The sequence below is a fragment of the Pelodiscus sinensis genome, chromosome 1 (assembly GCF_052426305.1).
Source record: "Pelodiscus sinensis isolate ZL-2025 chromosome 1, ASM5242630v1, whole genome shotgun sequence".
NCBI classification, from domain to species: Eukaryota; Metazoa; Chordata; order Testudines; family Trionychidae; genus Pelodiscus; species Pelodiscus sinensis.
The window spans coordinates 160497989-160518705 of NC_143052.1; the positions used below are offsets into that span (position 1 = coordinate 160497989).

A 20717-nucleotide genomic window follows, 5' to 3' on the forward strand; every position below is an offset into this window, starting at 1 on the left:
ATGAAGTTATGAGATTGTGTTGTATGGTTATCACTAATACATGCTGTAAGTTGGGGAATTAGCTAGATAAGCTTCTGAGTGACAATAGAAAGTAGAGCAACCAATGTCCGGGTGAGGTGACAAACAACTATCAACAGCCATTGACAACAAGGGAGATACAATTCAGTGACTCACCTGCGTGAGGCCACACCAATTGCGCAACCTTGCCTGGGGATTCAGTATTGCCCGCCCGACATACCTGGACTTGCATCCTCCAAGCACATGGGACTAAGGGTATAACAGAGACCACAGAGGTCCCATGCTTGCTCTCTCTCTCCTGCTCCCATCTATACTGCAAACAACTAAGACACTGAAGACTTCAACAGAGGACTTGCCCAGGTTTCTAGGACGAAAGCTGTGTACTACGTATTGCCATATCCAATAGGTGTGAAAAACTTCTTAATCCAGTCATTGCCCAGCCTCATAGGGCAATGCTTGCCTGCTTGCTGATATTTTATTTGTTTTGGTAACTAATTCTGACTTTTTGTCTATCATTTAATGTCACTTACAATCAATCTTTTCTGGACAATGAATTGTTTAACTGTTTATCTTTACCAGTCAGTTTGCCTGAAGTGTTGGCAGTGGCACAACAGTGCTTCCTCAGGTTTGCAAAGGCTGATGTATATATTCGCTTTCTATTGATGAAGTGGTGAACCAGTTAATACATTTGCACTGCTCATCTATGAGGGAGGGATTCATTTAGGGCCTTTCTCTCTGTGACTCATGAATGGCTTGGGATCATTCGTTCAATCTGGGTGTGGGGTTGTGCTGAGGGATAACATCACCTGGAGGAGTTTGTTGCTTATCCCTAGCAAAGCATTGAGAGACACAGCCTAGGCTGCAGAGTAGAGGATACAGTCGACCCTGGGTCTGCACTCTGGAGAATCCCATCACAGTAACATTCACAGCAATCGTGGTAGGTGTTTTAAAAGTGCCACTCACTCAAATGATCAAGAAGGCTAAATTCCGTCCAATTTCAGTGGGATCTAAGCACTTCATAGTCTTGCCTATGGTCTATTTGAAAGTATTTAAAAACAAATGATAAAAAATGATACCTCATCAATGCCTTCTGTTTCACAGAATGTTTGAGAGAAGAGAACACTTGTCATTGTATCTTCTTTCTTTGTGAATAATATGAAGTCTTTCCCTATTCGCATTGACCCGCTATAGTAAAGATAGAGAAGATGTCATGACTCTAAGCTAGCTTGTTGCCAGAATGTTAATTTACTTTAAGTAATAAAGACAGAGCATATAATTAATTGGCCTGATGGTCATGTTCTAACATGTTCACATTAAATATCTACTCCTGCCAATGGGAGTTAGGCACACAAGAAAAAGCAGCTCTTGTGAACAGGGAGAGCCTAAACCTTAAGGGACCCCTTTCCTCATCTAAACCTCTCAGCCAAATGAGGCAGCCACCCTGTCACGTTGAAAGTGTACACAAAACTAACAAAGTTTGAGTTTTAGACTATCGGTTGCAAAACACATACATAAAGCCACATGAATATTAAGAGCAGGGGTGAGCAAAAGGGCCTCGGCGGGTCAGATCTGGCCCAATAAACGGGTTGATCTAGCCCGTGGAGGCCCCGCTGCTCCCCTGCCCTCAGGCCAATTAGGGCCTGGAAGCAGGGGAGCGTGCAAAGCTTCCTCCTGCCCTGCCAGGAGCACGCGGCGCTTTGAAGCATCATGTGCTGCTCATGAGGCGGGAGGAGATGTCACGTTCTTCCCTGCTCCCAAGTTCTGATTAGCCTGGAGGAAGGGGTAGTGCGCGAAACCTCCTCCTGCCCTGCGAGGAGGACAGAAGTGCCGCGTGCTCCTGGCAGCAGGTAGGGGGAGTAGGGCGGGAGGAGACTTCACGCGCTCCCCTGCCCCCAAGCCCTGATTGGCCTGGGGGTGGGGGAGCATGCGAAGCCTCTTCCTGCCCTTCCAGGGGCATGGGTGCCTAATGGGAAAGGGGGTGCAAAGGGGCTCCTCCACCCCAAGACCAATCATGGCCCCGCCCCTTCCAGTTTAGGCCCTGCCCCTTCTGGGGAAGCCAGGGCCACTTCAAAAATTTTTGAAGTTTTTGAAGTGGCCCCTGGCCAAAAATTATCGTCCACCCCTGATTAAGAATCACGGATCAGTGAACAACACATATTACAAGATGCACTGTGCTGCTTAATGAACCATCAAATCAGCCGTACAGAGAGGGAGATTCAAACCAAGCCTTCAGCAATCTTACATGTGATGGTGGATCTTTCCATCAGGTCCTAAGGCCTTTCCATCAGCCAGCTATACCAAAACTGGACTTCAGTGCCAGAATAGCTGGTGGAGGGGCTTATCCGGACTATCCCTCAAACAGTTTCTTTTGGTGGAGATCCTACAGCAGCAAATACTGTTGCCTTTGCCCAACGGAACCACTAAGAAGTGGAAGTATATTAACTGTCTTCTGTCAGGAGACTGATTCTGGCCCGGACTTGCAAGACTAGACTAGCACAGGCAGTGCTATTTTTGCCTCCCGGCACTAGCAAGAATCTGGCCTGAAAATGGCTGGAAATTTCCCCAAAATTCTCCTTCCCATTACAAAAAAGAGAAACCTGAGGGAAATATGGTGAATATATTCGATTTTGAAATATACTTTAGAAATAACTGGACACTAGAACCACCAGGAGCTTCAGTACGCACTATAAGTTGGACCTCTGTGGTCTCACACCCTTGGTACCTGACCGGTCCTGAACAAGGGAATTTGCTAGACCATGGGATGTCCCCTGTCACTTGCCTCCCAGGAACCTGCTGGCTCCATTTGTGGCTCCAGCCGGTCCCCACTGCCTTCAGTCAGCTATACTGCCAGCCCCGGCTGGACACCTCAGCCCCAGGATTCCCAGTTGCACTGTTGGATCCTCTTGCCGCAGCACTCCCCATGCTGCCTGAGACCCCTACCGCACAGCTCATAGCTGAACCACAGGGCTCCCTGTTCTGCCTGAGCCCCTGCCACACTCCCGACTGTATCACTGCAGCTCCCCACACTAGAGAAGCCCCCTGATGCGAGGTTCCTTATGCCACCAGAGCTCCCTGCCTCAGGGCTGCCTGTCGCACCATGGGACTCCTTGCGCCGCCTGAACCCCCCCATCCCAGGGCCACCACTAACCTCCCTGCCCCTGGGCTCTCTGGGCCAGGAACATTCGTGGTCCTGCTAGACCATGGATACTGCTGGACCAAAGAGTCTGGGTTTAGGTAGGCACAATCTGTATTAGGAACAATACAGAGTTCAAAATAGAGCTGTATTATGTGACCAACTAGAAGATTGGTTTTACTAGGATTATATTCAATTATTCCATTACATTTTTGAGTTAAGGAATGAATTTAAAAAAATACTCAGGAAGAGATAATCAAGACACTAGGGTTTAGAAAACATGCTTACGATTTAAGTCCATTGCCATAGCGTCCAATCATTCTTGAGGTAGATGTCCGCTTAGAAGACCTTCCAAAATAAATTAGATCAGTAGCTTCCTCTGCAATAAAATTGTACTGTTATTGTTAAAACATGCATCTGGGACACTCATCAGAAAACATCAGACTGAAAACTTTAAAAACCTACACAGGTCTCACTTGGTTTGCTGAGACCTTATGTTGGTTGTAAATAGCTATGGTGCAAGATACAAAACAGACACAGGTTAGTCTTAGTCAACAGAGAGGTAGCCAAACAAATGCTATAATTGGGTGTGACTGCTGACAATGGTCTGATCAAATTTAGCAAATCTTAATACTCCTTCCCTCACTTAACTCCAGAATGACACTAGGCCTTGGAACTGTACATGCCACAATTAAATCATATCTAATATGAGGTATTTTGTAATTACAGCTCCTTTTACTGGAAGAGCCAAGCACTTTAAAAACTAAGAACGAGTTGATCCTCAGCACATAAAGCACTGTGCTCTCCTGATTAAGGTAACTGATACACCAGAAGTTACGTGACTTGACCAAAATGATATAAGATCTCTGGTCAAGTTTGAAATAAAAGCTAGATCATGAGCCACATTCCTACACCACAGACTACTTTGCATTACCAGATACTTTGCATTTGCAGATACTTTCTATACGTTTCCCCCTCGCACACACACAAGCAAACAATCAGTTGACAGATGCAGTAGATACTGAATCACTCTCTCCATTACAGCGAAAGTTGGCATGCCAAATGCCATTCAAAGAATTAACTAACTAATATGGACTTCCAAGCACATCTGACATAGCCATTTTGGGAACAGTTTATTTGAAGCAGATATCAACCTAAGCTGCAAGGACAAGACTCTGCATTGTATACTTGGGAGCAGCATGAAACTGCCATACCAAGGGACAAAGAGCGCCTACTATTGACCAAACTGTTCGGATACTTTAAAGGAAACTGAATTCACTTTCTAAAAAAAGTTGCAGAAGCAACTCTCTAGAAATCAGGTTTAAACTGCTAAGGATTCCACCAATGGCCAACTGGCACAACGTTATTTTATGTGAAAAGATTTCAGCTAACAGTAGTTACGTCATATAATACAATCACATTGAAAATACCCTGTGACTTTTGCAAAAATATGATGGCATAACATACAAAATTACCCCTCTCCGTCAGCATTCCTTAATTCAATGCAAGTCCCATCATAAAGATTCTTTGTTAAATATAGTTTTAGGGAAATTGTCTTTTTTGGGCACCACCCCAAAAAAATCCAATATGAAGGTAAACACCCACTAATCCTCTCCTTATAAGGAAAATGGTGCCACTCAAGAAAAGATGTATAATTAGTTAAACATAAATCATGTACACATTCATCTCTGTGGCTTCTTTTATCATTTCTGTTCCTCCATCTGTGTTATTCACACTTGACAACTGACAGCACCAAGGGAACAACGTCATTTACAAGTTCTCAGCAACAAGTGCTGTTTTTGATTGCTGACTGTTATGTACACTGAAGTGTGTCTTAAATCACGGATTCTCGACCTTTTTCTTTCAGAGGCCAGAATACTATAAAAACTCCAGGGTGCAATCAGGCTCAGTGTTCTGGGCTTCATCTATGGTGTGGAGAAAGAACTTGCCGGGGCTGGAAATATGGTGCTTAATTGAATTAGTGTCATGTGAGAATGATTTTGATGGTACATTTTCACTATACCCTTTATTCAGAACAACATCCGAGTATTTTACAAAAAACTGGCATAGGAACTCCTGCAATAAACAAGGAATGCATCACTGAACAATGAAATACAGCAGTTTGACAAAACATAGCAATACTTAACAGTTTAGGGCCCAATGGGAATAACACCATGGCAGCTGAAGAGGAAGTTCAGTGAGGTACTTAATTATAGCAGGGTTTTAAATTCGGCTAGGATGTTAAACTCCCTACTTTTATGGGAAAGGTCCTAACGAAAAATGAATGTTTTGCTGTTTGGTTGTGTTTGCTTGTTTGAAATCACAGAATTAACTGGCATTAATGTGGTTGAAACACTGACAATTTTCTGATATGTGGCTGGTGCTATGTTTTAAAGCAGGGCAGTTATATTTCTGTAATATTTCACATTTCAGTTCTCCACAGAAATCTGCAGTCACTTCTGGCACATCTTAAAAAATTCCAGAACTAATTTACTCTGCTAGCAACAACATTTAAACCAGTAAGTAATCTTGTAAATTAAGCATATTCATCTCATTTTAAATAATGGTTCTACATACATAGTACGACTTGATATTTATGTGCATACTATTCCCTGGCACAACCAGTTATAATAATCTTTATAATTAACTTACTATGGGCCATTCCGCATCCATCATCCAAAAAGCACAACATAAATCCCCCTGGCAGCTTGTTGTTATCCACTGAAAAAAAGAGAAAAGCCTGGTAGTAATATATGTAGAACCTAATTTGTAGGTTAGGGAGATTGACCGAATAACTCTTGTATTCACACTCTCGGCACTACTGTAATAATCTTTGTACAAAATAATCTTGTAAGGTATCATATAAAACTAATAACTAAGTGGTCATTAATATTCTTGTGTTCTGTATGTACGTGCTGCATATTAAAAGATATGCTGAAATTATTACTAATGTGCATTCATGGAATGTTGGGGGGAGTCAGTAAACAGGTCTGCCCCAGACAAAGGAATATGAATTTGATTCTCTCAAGCAAAAACGGTGAAAATCCATTTTTTATGTATTAGGTAAATAAATCTACTAAGGTAACAAGGGGGGGAGCAGAGAAAGAGCATGATGGTGGTTCACTGGTGTATAAAGACATGGAGGTCTGAATTTCAAGTGATAAGCAATTGAATCAACTGACTATATACAATATGACTATTATAAAATGTGTAGAGTGAAATATTTTCTGAAAGCTAATGACACACTAGCGAGCAATATCATGGAATAATGTAGTAACATTATATGGGAAAATATGGATACTTCATGATATTATTAAAGTTTGTGGCCAAAAGGGAGAAACAGTTTCCCTACCATACAGGAAAGAAGGCAACTATTAACCTATATCCTATGTATATTAAGTATGGTGGGACCAAAACAATGGAAATCCCACTTCATCCATAGAGGGGATGAAGTCCACAGAAGCCATCTTTGGCATGCATCCGTACATAGACCAAGTAACAGAGTGCTTACAAGCTGAGAAAGATGGGTCCTTCAGCCAGTGAAGCAGAAATCTCTTGAAACTGAATACAGGTGAGAAACAATCTTGAAAAAAGTCTGTACCTTGCTAGATTAAGATTTTGTTGTTTTTTATGCATATTTTCACTTTCATCTGCTCATAACCCTCTAACTTTTTTCCTCTTACTTGATATCACTTAACCCATGTCCTAGTGTTGAAAAAATTGTTTTATTTTTTACAATAAGCTAGCTCAGTGCTGTGTTTAAATGGAAGGGTGTATTTACCACAGATAAGTTAATAAACTGTAATATGCTTTTGAGCAACAAATAAACCTTTTGTTCGCTGAAGTGTCCAGGTAAAGGCTGGATATTAGAGAGCACAGGATTTCAGGAAAACTCAGGACTTGTTGTAAGATGAGGTCACCTTGCCGGCTATAAGAAAGGCTGGTGAAAGCCAGAGTGAGACTATTGAGCTGGACATAACGCTGAGGTTAAAGTTACTGAAACAGGGCTGTCTATCACATGACCATTCAGGGTTTGACCTGCACACTTGTAGGCTGGTTGTGAGCATCCCAGATGGGAGCTATGGCAGCAAAGCACAGTAAGGCACAGGGTTTCAGGGCACGTGAGGACACTGCCTCACACTGGTTTGGATTGGAGTGCCTGTTAATACCCAAAGCTCACACAAATAATTTTTCAGCAAAGAAGAAAACTGAAAAAATTGGTGCTTTACTGTACTCCTCATTTTCTGTAATTTAACCCAGTGGTTTGTAAGTATTAATATGTTTTATTTTGTGTGTTCCAAGTTCAGCAAAAAAGCAACTTGTCAAGATACAACTTTCCAGCCTGACATAGCTAAAGAAGGAGAACTGTGCAAGTCTTAATGTCTGTTCAATATCTTAGCTGGAGGTCTCAGAGGCATGCAAAGTGAATGATGCAACTTGGAAAACAGGTAGGAAAAAGGGCCAGGGAGCAGCATGAGACATCTCAACATAAGGGAAGCTAGATGGTGGGAATCTGGCTAATATGAAGCACAGTGGGGCAAAAGGATTAGGTCAGCTCTACTCCAGCTTTCAGTAGGATTAGCTAGCCAAACAATACAAATGTCAGAGAGAGTTCAGCTTTATAAAATAGATGTAAAATAGAACAAAATGAGAAAAAGATAGGAAAAACAGTGGATTTTTAACTACCTATGTATCTCCACTGAACAGCCCTGATGAAAATACTAAAACCAGATTTTACATGGAAGATGAAATACTTCTGCATTCATTTGTTTATTGATTCTGCCAGCAATATTTTTCTGCACACAGAAGCACTATGGATTCTGTTCCCCATCTATTGAAAGCAATAGTTAAAACTGTTAAACAAGCCTTCTGAAAGGCAACATCCATTTATTTATGGAATGATCTCCCAAGGGAAATGAAAACCCCTCACCTGATATTTCTGAAGCCAGTTCTCACCTACTAGCATGCAAGCAGACACCTGCAACGGAGGAATCGGATGCAGACCAGTGTCTTCTTGATAGGCCTCCTGCTGAAAACTGGCATCATCCCTTTTTAACAATTTGTTTGCTGCACTTACCAGTAAATATGTCAAGTCTGGTGGCTCCTGCATCTCTGAAAACAAAAGAGAACAAAATTACCTTCCTCTATCCACGAAAGGGAAATGAAAAAGAAAGACTATATGGCTATGTCTAGACTACATTTCCCTGATGACAGAGGAATGTAAATGAGCCCAATCGAAAGTGAAGTGAGGATTTGAATTTCCCACGCTTCATTTGCATAGTTGCATCTGAGCACTTTTTTGAAAACAGGGTTTTAAAGTAAAAGCGCAGTCTAGATGGGGTTCTTTTGAAAAAACATTTTTCAAAAGAACCCATACTCCTCATTTTTTCAGGAGTACAGGTTCTTTTGAAAAAGGTTTTTTTTTTTTCCCCAAAAGAACCCTGTCTACACGGCACTTGTACTTTTGAAAGACCCTTTTTCGAAAAAGCGCTTGGACACAAATATGCAAATGAAGCACAGGAAATTCAAATCCACACTTCATTTGCACTTTCGATCGGGCTCATTTACATTCCTCTGTCGACTGAGGAATGTAGTTTAGACGTGCCCTATGTTACTAACAAAGCTGCACTAACTCATCACCAGGCTCATATGCTTGTATGTTTCCCCATTCCCTACCCTTCTTTTATTTTGTCTTTAGACTATAAACCCTTACAATTTTTGGCCTATATGTGTACAGAACCCCCTGGGAACACCAGCACCACACACTGAGTCATTGAAAGGACAGTAAGAAGTCCCCAAGTTGCTGCTGAAGTACCTGAGATGATGAAATATTCCATTGCACTTAAAGCAATATGTACTTCACACTATACTGTGGTAAGTTAGTAAAGGAATACATGTTACTTCTACTCAGTGTGTGTAGACCATTGGTCTTGTCCGAATTGCCAGGCCAAGATCTACCAGTCAGGATCACCTGTCAGAAGCTCCAAGATCTTCAGTAAATCCCAATCTATTGAATGGTAAACACTGGCATAGACTTAAAATTATTAATTTACAGTTGAGAAAATCATATCCATTTGAAACCGTAAATAAAGGTTAGATTCAAAGTGGAGAAATGTCACATCTTCCTTTAGCACCCAATCCTGCATTCTTGGCCTACGCTAATCTTTTTGCCACCAATGAAGTAGTATAAGGAATCCAGAATCATGCCCTTACTTTCCTGCAAAGCTCCAACAGTGGGTGGCCTCACTAACACCTAGAGCAGAGAGCCACGTGAGACTGCCTCGTCACTGACTGTCTCCAAGGGAACAAAGACTCCTGAACGGAAGCCTTATCCAAAAGCTTTGGATTTCACCTTTAATACATTATCAGCAGGACTGGGATAAAATCATTCCACAAGACATGTAATTTAAACTTCAAAGCCATTTGTATCCATTTGTTGCAAGCCACAGAGATGCTGAAGAGCCTGCAGTAGACAAAAATGGCCACAAGCAATGATTCCTGTGTTCCCTTCTCAAGCTTTATAGTTCTCAAGTTCTCAGATGTCTTTCAAAGTAAAAAAGGCTGAAGCAAGGCCTTAATGCCATATTTGTTTATTACAGCTCTTCAGGAAGCACAATGTTCCTTGGCTTTTATCCAAGCCATTTAGTTTTCATACATATTGGAGAAAGCTGTCATGTCAGCAGCCAAGGTTGATACCAAAAGAGACAGTAAGAGGATTAAGAAGTAGAAAGTTTTAGAATGGAAGCTACTTCAGAAGAAATGAAAGCAAGAGTGCCAGTGAAATATAGGGAAAGACATTTAAAGAAGTCGCAGACAGTTAAGAAAAAGCAATTAAATTATCCTGATATTTATTGTTAAGCAACAATCTTTATTCTCATATTCCTAATCTGTGATTTGTTTCAAACACAAACACTCCAATGACGGTAGGATCAGAGACTCAGAGCACCAGCTAAAGGATGACACAATGTCTAGCACAGAAAAGAAGGCGTGATCCAAAGATTATCAAGTGCCTTAAATGTTGATAGTTTGTCATTCACCTACCTATTTCTATTAACACCTCAGAGCTATTGAACTGAAAGAAATTCTGCATTACAGACCAAAACAGTAGATTTTAGAGAGAGTTAGTTTGGCACCAAACATTAATGTTACCTCCTCTTATCTGATCCTCTAATGAAGTGATACAGCTGAATTGTCAGAAATCTTTCCACAGTATCTCACTGATGGCAGAGGTAAGATGCACATTTCACTGCTAGGTCATATGGGGAATTACTCCAGTAAGAAACCACTTTATAAGGATCAGAAGCCTGCAGTAGCAAATCGAATACACAATTGGCCAAATGGAACTAATGGAACAAAAAGAGTAACTTTTTGATACTCTTGCCAATATCCATAATTGCTTTACTGTTCCTTTGCCATATACAATTTCCAAGAGACTGGATGCAACGCAAAATATTCATTGAAAATTAGGTTTTCCATAAATATGGGAGAGCTTGTTCAATCTTTTAACTCACATGCAAAATAAAACAGCTACCTCTCTATTTACTAGGAAGAATTTAATAGGGTGTTCCTAAGGCTTCATATTAATAAAAATACTAGAACCATTTACTAACATGCTATGGAGAATCATGAAAAATTAAAACCTATCTGTACTAGTCATGTCAATCAACCAATCATATTTTGTAATGAGTCATTCTTTGCTTGTGTTTTTTTTACCTATTGACTAGCTGGGAAAATTCATTCATCAGCAATGTATCTCCCAATTGCTAGTTTAATTTCAACTAGCAAAATTCTATTGAACAAAGTGCAAGGACATGTTAAGATTTTTCTGCCAGTCAAGATTTTTCTTGGTACTTCAAAACTTATTCTTACTGGATTTAGCTTAATGTGTCCAACCAAGCAACTATATTGTCTACTTCAAAATGCTTCATGACAGAATCAGGGTCTGACATTCTAGTTCTTGCTTATGTTATAATTTAGAATAATTGAAAGGGTTGCAATGACCCTTCAATTGAAACACTTATTTTCCAACTTGAAGATACTAGGAAAACTGTGATTTGAAAACTGGTAGCAGTTAAACAGAAATGAACCAATAGCACACTGAAGACCTAGCTTTATCCTGGGTGTTACTTTATTTTTAGCTACAATCAAAGTTACTAAGCTAAAAGGAAGCTTAAAAATTCCATTTCTTCAAGTTTGAGTATTTTGGCACAAACAACAAAACCCAGCTTTGCATTATGAAATACCTTCCCAGTTAGCGAGCCATGCTTAGAATGTGACTGATCATTGTGAAGCAATAAAATTGTGAAGCATGTAGAAGAACTTAATTTGTTGGACAAAAGTCAACATGGTTTCTGTAAAGGGAAATCCTGTCTTACTAATCTATTAGGGTATGTCTACACTACAGCGCTAATTCGAACTAAGCTAATTCGAATTAGCACAGCTAGACTTAAAAACTAGTTCGAATTAGCGTTTTGCTAATTCGAACTAGCATGTCCACACAGAGTGGACCCTGAACAGAGGTTAAGGATGGCCGGAAGCAGTGCCGGCAGGGCATCAGATGAGGACTTAGAGTGTGGAGCTGCTGTCTCAGGCTAACCGAGGGCTGTGCTTAAAGGGACCCGATCCCCACCCCGGACAGAGTTCTCAGGGTTCCCCGCTTGCAAAGCAGTCCTGGCTTGGAGTGCCCTGAGTGCCCACACGCGGAACATCACAGCACTCGGCCATCACCCCGGCTGCACTTGCCACAGGCTGCCATCCGGGGGGAGCGGGTAATCGGGGGGGCTGCAGGAGAACTTCCACCCCGAGAAGCCCGCAGAGCCATCCCAGTCCTCCCCATCAGGGGTGCGTACCCCATTCCTCCCTCACCTCCTTCCACTTACCGTTCCCTAGCCCCCCTTCCTGATGTACAAAATAAAGAAAACGTGTGTTCAAAAACAGAATCTGTCTTTATTGAACAAAACTGGGGGAGACTGGGAAAAAGAGGTGAGAGAGGGGAAGAGAGAGGCTGGGAGAGGGGAGGGCAACTAAAATGATCAGGGGTTTGGAACAGGTCCCATATGAAGAGAGGCTAAAGAGACTGGGACTTTTCAGCTTAGAGAAGAGGAGACGGAGGGGGGATATGATAGAGGTCAATAAAAGCAAGAGTGGTGTTGAGAGGGTGCATAAAGAAAAGTTCTCCATTAGTTCCCATAATAGAAGGACTAGAGGACACCAAAGGAAAGGAATGGGTAGCAGGCTTCAAACTAGTAACAGAAAGTTGTTCTTCACAAAGGAAAGAGTCAACCTGTGGAACTCCTTGCTGCAGGAGGCTGTGAAGGCTAGAACTAGAACAGTTTAAAGAGAAGTTAGATCAAGTCATGGAGGTTGGGTACATGGAGTGGTATTAGCCAGGGGGTAGAAATGGTGTCCCTGCCCAAAGTTTGTGGAAGGCTGGAGATGGATGGCACGAGACAAATGGCTTGGTCACTGTCTTTGGTCCATCCCCTCCAGGGTACCTAGGATTGGCTGCTGTCGGAAGACAGGCTACTGGACTAGATGGACCTTTGGTCTGACCCAGGACGGCCATTCTAATCTCAAGGCACAGGGTTGGGGGTCTCAGTGGACCACCTTGATTTTCATGCAAACCTGCTCCTGGGTGGCCAGGCTGGCAGCTCTCCTGCCCTAGACGGCCACTTTCCTGTGCCTAGTGCAGAGTTCGTGGACAAGGTCCACGATGTCTGCACTAGACCAGGCGGGTGCCTGCCTCTTGCGGTCCTGGCCAGGCTCCCGGGAGCCGCCAGCCTGGTCCCGGGAAGAGGCGGAGGGCTGGGGAGCATCGGGTGGCTGGCTGGCTCATGGCGTGCCCGGTGCAGGGTCTGCTGGCTGGGTGCTGGCAGACTTGCACCTGGCACAGGCACCGTAGCCAGCCTGTGCCCCTTTAAGGGCTCCGGGGCCGGGAGGGGGGCAGTAGAGTTTCCCTGGTGGTGCCCAGAGTGGCCACCAGGGAAAAATGGGGAGGGCTAGCCTCCCACTAGTTTGAATTAAGGGGCTACACAGCCCTTAATTCCAACTAGTAAGTTCGAACTAGGCTTAGTCCTCTTGCAATGAGGTTTACCTAGTTAGAACTAAGCGCTCCGCTAGTTCAAATTAAGTTTGAACTAGCGGAGCGCTAGTGTAGCGCCTATGAAAGTTAATTCGCACTAACGTCCATTAGTTCGAATTAACTTTGTAGTGTAGACATAGCCTTAGAGTTCTTTGAAGGGGTTAACAAGCATGCGGACAAGGGGGATCCAGTAGATATAGTATACTTAGATTTTCAGAGAGCCTTTGACAAGGTCCCTCACCAAAGGCTCTTGTGTAAATTACATGGCCATGGGATAAGAGGGAAGGTCCTTTCTTGGATTGAGAACTGGTTAAAAGACAGGAAACAAAGAGTAGGAATAAATGGTAAATTTTCAGAATGGAGAAAGGTAACTAGTGGTGTACCCCAAGGGTCAGTCCTGGGACCAATCCTGTTTAACTTATTCATAAATGATCTGGAGAAAGGGGTAAGCAGTGAGGTGGTAAAGTTTGCGGATGATACAAAACTGTTTAGAATAGTCAAGACAGAAGCAGACTGTAAGGGACTCCAAGAAGATCTCACCAAACTGAGTGATTGGGCAACAAAATGGCAAATGAAATTTAATGTGGATAAGTGTAAAGTAATGCACATCGGGAAAAATAACCCCAACTATACGTACAGTATGATGGGGGCTAATTTGGCTATGACAAATCAGGAAAGGGATCTTGGCGTTATCGTGGACAGTTCTCTGAAAACTTCCACGCAGTGTGCAGCGGCGGTCAAAAAGGCAAATAGGAAGCTAGGAATTATTAGGGAAGGGACAGAAAATAAGACCCAGAATATCTTACTGCCCCTGTATAAAACTATGGTACGCCCACATCTTGAATACTGTGTACAGATGTGGTCTCCTCACCTCAAAAAATATATTTTGGCCTTGGAAAGGGTTCAGAAAAGGGCAACTAAAATGATTAGGGGTTTGGAACGGGTCCCATATGAGGAGAGGTTAAAGCGACTGGGACTTTTCAGTTTAGAAAAGAGGAGACTGAGGGGGGATATGATAGAGGTCTATAAAATCATGAGTGGCGTGGAGAGGGCGGATAAAGAAAAGTTATTTATTAGTTCTCTAAATAGAACTAGAGGACACCAAATGAAAGTAATGGGTAGCAGGTTTAAAACTAATAAAAGAAAGTTCTTCTTCACACAGCATGTAGTCAACCTGTCGAACTCCTTGCCAGAGGAGGCTGTGAAGGCTAGAACTATAATAGATTTTAAAGAGAAGCTAGATAATTTCATGGAGGTTTGGTCCATAAAAGGCTATTAGCCAGGGGATTAAATGGTGTCCTTGGCCTCTGTTTGTCAGAGGCTGGAGAGGGATGGCAAGAGACAAATTGTCTTCAGTCCACCCTTTCTGGGGCACCTGGTGCTGGCTACTGTCGGTAGAGAGGATACTGGGCTAGATGGACCTTTGGTCTGACCCAGTACGGCCGTTCTTATGTTCTTATGATCATTTTGCTTGCTTTGAAAACATTAGACTTATTTTAAACAACTAAATTCTTAAAAGGAAGGTGCATGTGTGCACAATATAAATCTTTTAGTCAGTTGATTGGGGTCCCTGGAGCTAACTAAATGCAACCAATCACGATTATGTCCTCACAGTGTGCTGGACAGCTACTTGCAAGACCTGAGTTAATTCAACATTAACTGGTGGATGTGCCTTATGGGAGAGGGCACACTGAAAACATTCTACAATATGAGAAGGGAGAGCACAAATTAGAGTAAAGGAAAATGGGAAGAGGTACAAAGAAAGCAGATGAATGGGTACAGAACAAAGATTCTCATAGGTCAATTTATTATAACCACACTGGGCTTGTCTACATTTGAAGGGTGTGTCTAGACTACATTCCTCTTTCGAAAGAGGAATGCAAATGAGCAGGGCTCGACAAATTAGTCAATCTACTCGCCCGGGGCGAGTAGCTTTTAAGCCAGTATGGCGCCGCAGCACAATCAGCGCATGTGCAGCGTGCCAAACCACGCGGCTGGCGAGCAGGGCTCACCGCTGCTTGTCAAGCCCTGCAAATGAGGGAAATAAAAAATGCAAATGAAGCGCTGATATACAAATCTTGTGCTTCATTTGCATAATCTCTTCCGATCACTTTTTTGGAAGAGATTTTTTCAGAAAAAAAAGTAGTCTAAACGGTGCTCATTTTTTCAGAAATAAGGGTTCTCTTGCAAAAGGGTTTTGGGGTTTTTTTTTTTTTTCAAAAGAACCCGTCAAGACTGGCTTTTTTTTCCTGAAAAAGCCTCTTCCGAAAAAGTGATCGGAAGAGATTATGCAAATGAAGCGCAAGATTTGTAAATCAGAGCTTCATTTGCAATTTCGATTTCCTTTATTTGCATTCCTCTTTCAAAAGAGGAATGTAGTGTAGGTGGACCCAAAATGCAGCACACTGTGCTGCTGCAGCACTTCAGTGCAGACACAGAAGACAGAAGGGAAAGCATTCTCCCACCAGTGTAGTAAACCCATCTCTCCAAAGGGCAGTAGCAAGGTGAACAGAAGAATTCTGTCATCAGCCCAGAATGGTCTACACCAGTGATACTCAGTCCTCAGTAGTTCAGGAGCCAAATTAGCAAACCAGATTGCCCAAAGGAGCCACAGTAATGTGAATACATTCTTTCATTTACCAGTATACGTAAATAAATTAAATATATACTATTTTCATAGCAGAATTACCAATCAAGTTTTCTACAATTGACGATTAAAATACTAAAATTGTCGTGATTGGTTAATAACTTAGACTGATTAATAATTAAATCACACGATGTTTTATTAAATCTGAATATCACTGGTCTTAATAGCGGAACATCACTGGGTTAGTTTGGCTTTCATACCTCACTGAAAGAAGTGTGGGTACTTCACACGCCAGAGTGATTAATTCAGCTGTCAATTTAACTGTAGACCTGGCCTCCACAACCATAATGCCACCCCAGCATTAATCCACTGCAAGTGAGACCATGTATGCCACGAGGCCTACATAAAGAGGGTCTGACTTCAGGTCTATTAACATACCTAACCCTATTTTTCTCCTCTTAAACACAATCTTTGCACCTAAGCCTTCAAACACTGAGTACAGAGTATGCAAATACAAATAGTAAGCATCACACTTTATTTGCAAAATCAGACCTTTTATGATTACATTCAATCGTTGAAATTACCATGATTTGCTAGAGAAACGCTGTAAGCCTCTGATATTTGAGGGACCAGCCCTATGAAATGCTCAATTACTTCAAATTTCTGTGAGGACACCTAGCATCTCAAGATCAGTGTTTCAAAATTCTTCATAATCTTAAGTTAATGAAGAAGAATTAAAACTGAAGTATGACAAGTATCACTGAGATCATGTTCCATGGTACACTTGTATGTAATTTACACCATGTCTACATTACAGCGTTAACACTAGGAGGCTATGCTGAGATAGCCATAGTAGCAAAATATTTGTCATGCAGACAAAGTGTCAGGCCATCCTGAAAATGACTTTATTACTTCCACCTGTGGAAACATTTCCCCACCTCTCACTGGCAGAGTCAGCCTTGCTAAACATTTAAATCCATATATAATAGGACTTCTGTCCTATAAGCATAATATTTACCGGGAGTTGTCAATCAGTTCAGCAATGGCTCCAAAGAGAAAGTCATGAGTGGTGCTAAAAGAAAGGTAAAAGTTGATTAAAATCTACCAGCAGTTGGTAATATCAAATCAAGCATCTGAGCATTATGGAATCTACATAAGCAATATGTTCAGTTCCCACCACTGAAACACACAAAATTATATGAAAGCAGTTTTTATTCTGAGATTTAAATACACACATAATATTGTGAAAATGAGTGGCAAAGATTTTTAAAAACTAAATATACAGGCAGAACATGCTGATCACTCTGCACTTTAACCTGTTATGCATATTACATTCTCTAATTATACGTGTTACACATCAGAACATCTCCATTACCCTAGTGGTGAAACAGTCAATAGGGCTTCTTTTCTAAAGGGACATGGGGGAGAGGGGGAGGAGGGGAGGAAGAAAAAGAAAAAAAAAAAAAAGGAAAGGCGTATTGATTTTTTTTCCTGTTGGTAGAAAAAGCTAATTAAATTTTGTGGCACTGGCAAGTAGCACTACAAGCTTCCTGGGATGCTATGACCTATTAAGAACTATACAGACATCAATATCCTTGAGTGTAGTTCGGGTTTCACAACTGTGTAACTGTATTCTTGGTGCATTTACTCTCCATTTACCATTCTAATGAGATTTAAAATCAGGATTTGTTTCCCCAAGGACTGAGGATTCAATTTCATATTTTCAGAGTGTTTTAGGTCAGGCCAGACCACAAGATCTGGGCCAATTGCTTTTAACATACGGTCTGCAGACCCATGGGGGTCCACACCTTATGTCTAAGATTTCCAAGAGTCCAAACCTCTATTCAAAATTTTGTAGAGGCAAAAAAAAGGGTGAAATCCAGTATACCACAGGCCATTAAATTACACCTGCTACCCAACACTGAGCCCAATAATTTTAGTTAAACTAAGCACTTCAGTCCTCAATCATCTAAACTGTTGTGTGCCACAGGCAGACAGCAGGAGTGATGGAAGTGCTACCAATGTCAAAGATCCCTGCAATGGTAAGGAACTATTAGGTGAGATTGCTGCTGGGATCATCTAGACCTATCTACTCCCCTTGCTGCAGAGGAAAGTGAAAACCTCCAAGGTCCTTACCAACCTGATCCTGGAGAAATCCCTTCCTTAGCCCATATATAGCAAACAGTCAAACTCAGACCTTGTGATCAAGACCCAAACAGCCAGATATCTAATACAGAGGATTCCATGTATCAACTCAGAAGAACTGGACACATTCGTGGTCCTACCTCCAGCTATGTCCAATTTCTGGTGCTTCTGCCACCCCCATCAGCATCACCAATACATCTGGCCAATTGGGCATCCAGGGATAAAAAGGTGCACATATGGATCAATTCCTCCTGCATTCAGCATCAGCAGGTGATTTAAGTACCAGGGAATGGAGAATGGAAGACAGATTAACAGACTGGCTCAGAGTAAGGTTTCAGAGGGGTAGCTGAGTTAGTCTATAACAGAAAAAACTTTAAAAACAATAAATAGTCTAGTAGCAACTTAAAGTCTAACAAAACATGTAAATGGTATCATGAGCTTTCATGGGCACAACCCACTTCTTCAGATGGCATTCTCCACAGAATTAAGGATTTAGCTCACCTGTGTTAAACATAAATGTGCTGCAAGTCACACAACCGCTGATAATATCCACTGCTGTCTATGAGAATATTAATGTGCTCTACTCTAATTATGGACCTGGTTAGTCTTTTCCTTTTAACATTGTATTTTCAAAAAAGACCCACTTTATAGACTAAAGCTTGTCTTCAAAATTCTGTACTCTCAAGGAAGAATTCCTGGCCGACCATTATTCTAACATTAAAAAGGCATCTGAAATGTAAAGACTGCTCATTTGTACATCTGAAACTTCTGAGCAACGAAAATTAAAACATGACAACACAAGAAACTCCTGACAGAGGATTTAAACTCTCTTTTCTCAGGTAAGGAACATCATCCTTCACTTCCAACCCACAAGGTTATTTAAATGGTAAAAAAATCATCACCTCCTGTCCTAATTAAGTACTTTTACACACATATTCCAGCCACTATGCAGCCACAACAGCACAGGCAGTAATGAAAGTGTCAGACTAGACAGAACCCAAACCCATTTAAAAAGACAGCTTTTTAAAACCACCTGAGCATTATCTACAATGGTGCTTATGTCATTGTTGGCACAAAGGCAGAAAAAATGTGTATAGCAATTTCCAGTGCAGATGCACCCTGGGACTCCAACAACATATGTATTTTTTGCTACAGGCCACTGTTACATAAGCCATTCATGGGACCTCTGGAACTGATTTGGTGTCAACATGTAAAACTGTTGCCTATGTCTCAGCAAGTAAGACAATAGTTAAGACAGTAATAGCCTAAAGACACTAGTTCATGATCTGTGCTAATTCAGTCTCTTTCTGCAGGCAGTAACAATGGGGTGCTACTGCCATTAGATCCACAGTAGCAGTAGTGAAATTGTTGGAGATTTTAACAAAACAGAAAAATTCTTGGATATTTACAAACCACCCAGGAAAAGAAAGCTCCTCAGAAAGGAACGCATCATAGGCTTCTTAATATTTTCCAGATCTTTACAGCTTTTCATGCAGAAAGACCAGCTAACTTTGCCTCCTCACACCATCTTTTATTGAATTCAGGAGGTACATCAAATGGACTGAGCGTGGAACTGTGGGTCAAGGTTATAAGTCTGTTACTAATTTACCTATCAAATTGGTTCATGCCCTTGGACAAGCCACCGAGTCCAAGTTACCTGAAATGCTTGCTGTTTTGGGGTTCTTAGATACTGGCAACTCCCCTTCCCTTCCACTGCTAATGCTTTCCAGGAAAAGACCACCACCACTATGGGGCAGAAAATTAAGTCCCCAGAAGTAGCAGGTGTTTGACCCTGTGCCTCAGTTTCCCCACTTTTCAGAAATGCCATGCGCTGCCTTCGGAGAGCACCTTGAGCACTCCAGAGCTTTAGTAGCAGTAATTGTTAAAGCCTTGGAGGAACTAAGAGAGGTTTATTTTAAAAGACATAAACTACCTATGCTGCTGTTAAACTGCAGTGGTTCCCACACTTTTCAGCATCATGCCCCCCTTTTGATTTTTGAGAAACCCTCATTCCCCTCCCCCCATAGCAGCAAAACTTGTTGAGCCAAAAAAAAAAAAAAAACTAACCGGGGCCAAAAACCAAAATAGCAGCACAGCTTGGGGGGGGGAGAAGGAGGAATTGATGGGGGGGGGGGCTGGGTTGCCTCACGCCCCCGCCCCCTGGAATTTCTTCACGCGCCCCAGTTTGGGAACCCATGTGTAAAAGGGATCTCTCAGCGCTTGGGTAAGAACTGTATTTGCAACAGTAACAAGAGATGGAAAAAGTTCCCCTTCCAAAGGGAGGTGGAGGGTGTAAAGGGGTTGGAGCCGGAGGGGGAGGGATTAGCACTGTATTATACTGCTAAAAAGAAGAGTTTATTTGGAGGAGGAACTTGAGTGTGGGGATTCAAGGTGCCGAAGCAAACACCAGGGCTCCAGCCCCTTTTCCACCGTCTAAACCTAGAAGCGCAAGGCAGGCACCCACAAGCTACCCCTGCCTCCTGCCACTGCCCCAGCCCGGCAATGCCGTGCGCTTCCCAGCCACCGTGCCCCAGGAGGCTGGGGCCAGCGGGGGACCCGCCCAGGGACGCCCCCGGCCCGGCGGGAGCCGCACACGCGCCTGGCAGAGCCACTCACGAGTTGGCGTGGAGATAGTCCAGCCTCAGCTCCGCCCTGCGCAGAGCCCCGTAGCGCCCGGCCGCTGCCATCGCCGCGGGGAGCGCGCCTGGGACAAGCTGCCCTGCCCGGAGCCAGGCGCTTGGGACGGTGCGCGG

At 42.5% G+C, this 20717-nt stretch overlaps 1 protein-coding gene across 2 annotated transcripts in view; it reads right to left on the bottom strand.

Annotated features, from left to right (window-relative positions):
• Positions 1-20717, bottom strand: part of LOC102458110 (MORC family CW-type zinc finger protein 1) — a 60146-nt gene extending 39429 nt beyond the window's left edge. For both annotated transcript variants that reach the window (XM_089773071.1, XM_089773063.1), the window contains exons 1-7: positions 20581-20717; positions 18105-18215; positions 16838-16891; positions 8229-8263; positions 5804-5872; positions 3440-3530; positions 1095-1203 (exon numbers count right to left, since the gene is read on the bottom strand). In XM_089773071.1, coding sequence (XP_089629197.1) covers positions 1095-1203; positions 3440-3530; positions 5804-5872; positions 8229-8263; positions 16838-16891; positions 18105-18178 — 432 coding nt within the window. In that variant the 5' untranslated portion in view covers positions 18179-18215; positions 20581-20717. The remainder of the gene's footprint in view (positions 1-1094; positions 1204-3439; positions 3531-5803; positions 5873-8228; positions 8264-16837; positions 16892-18104; positions 18216-20580) is intronic.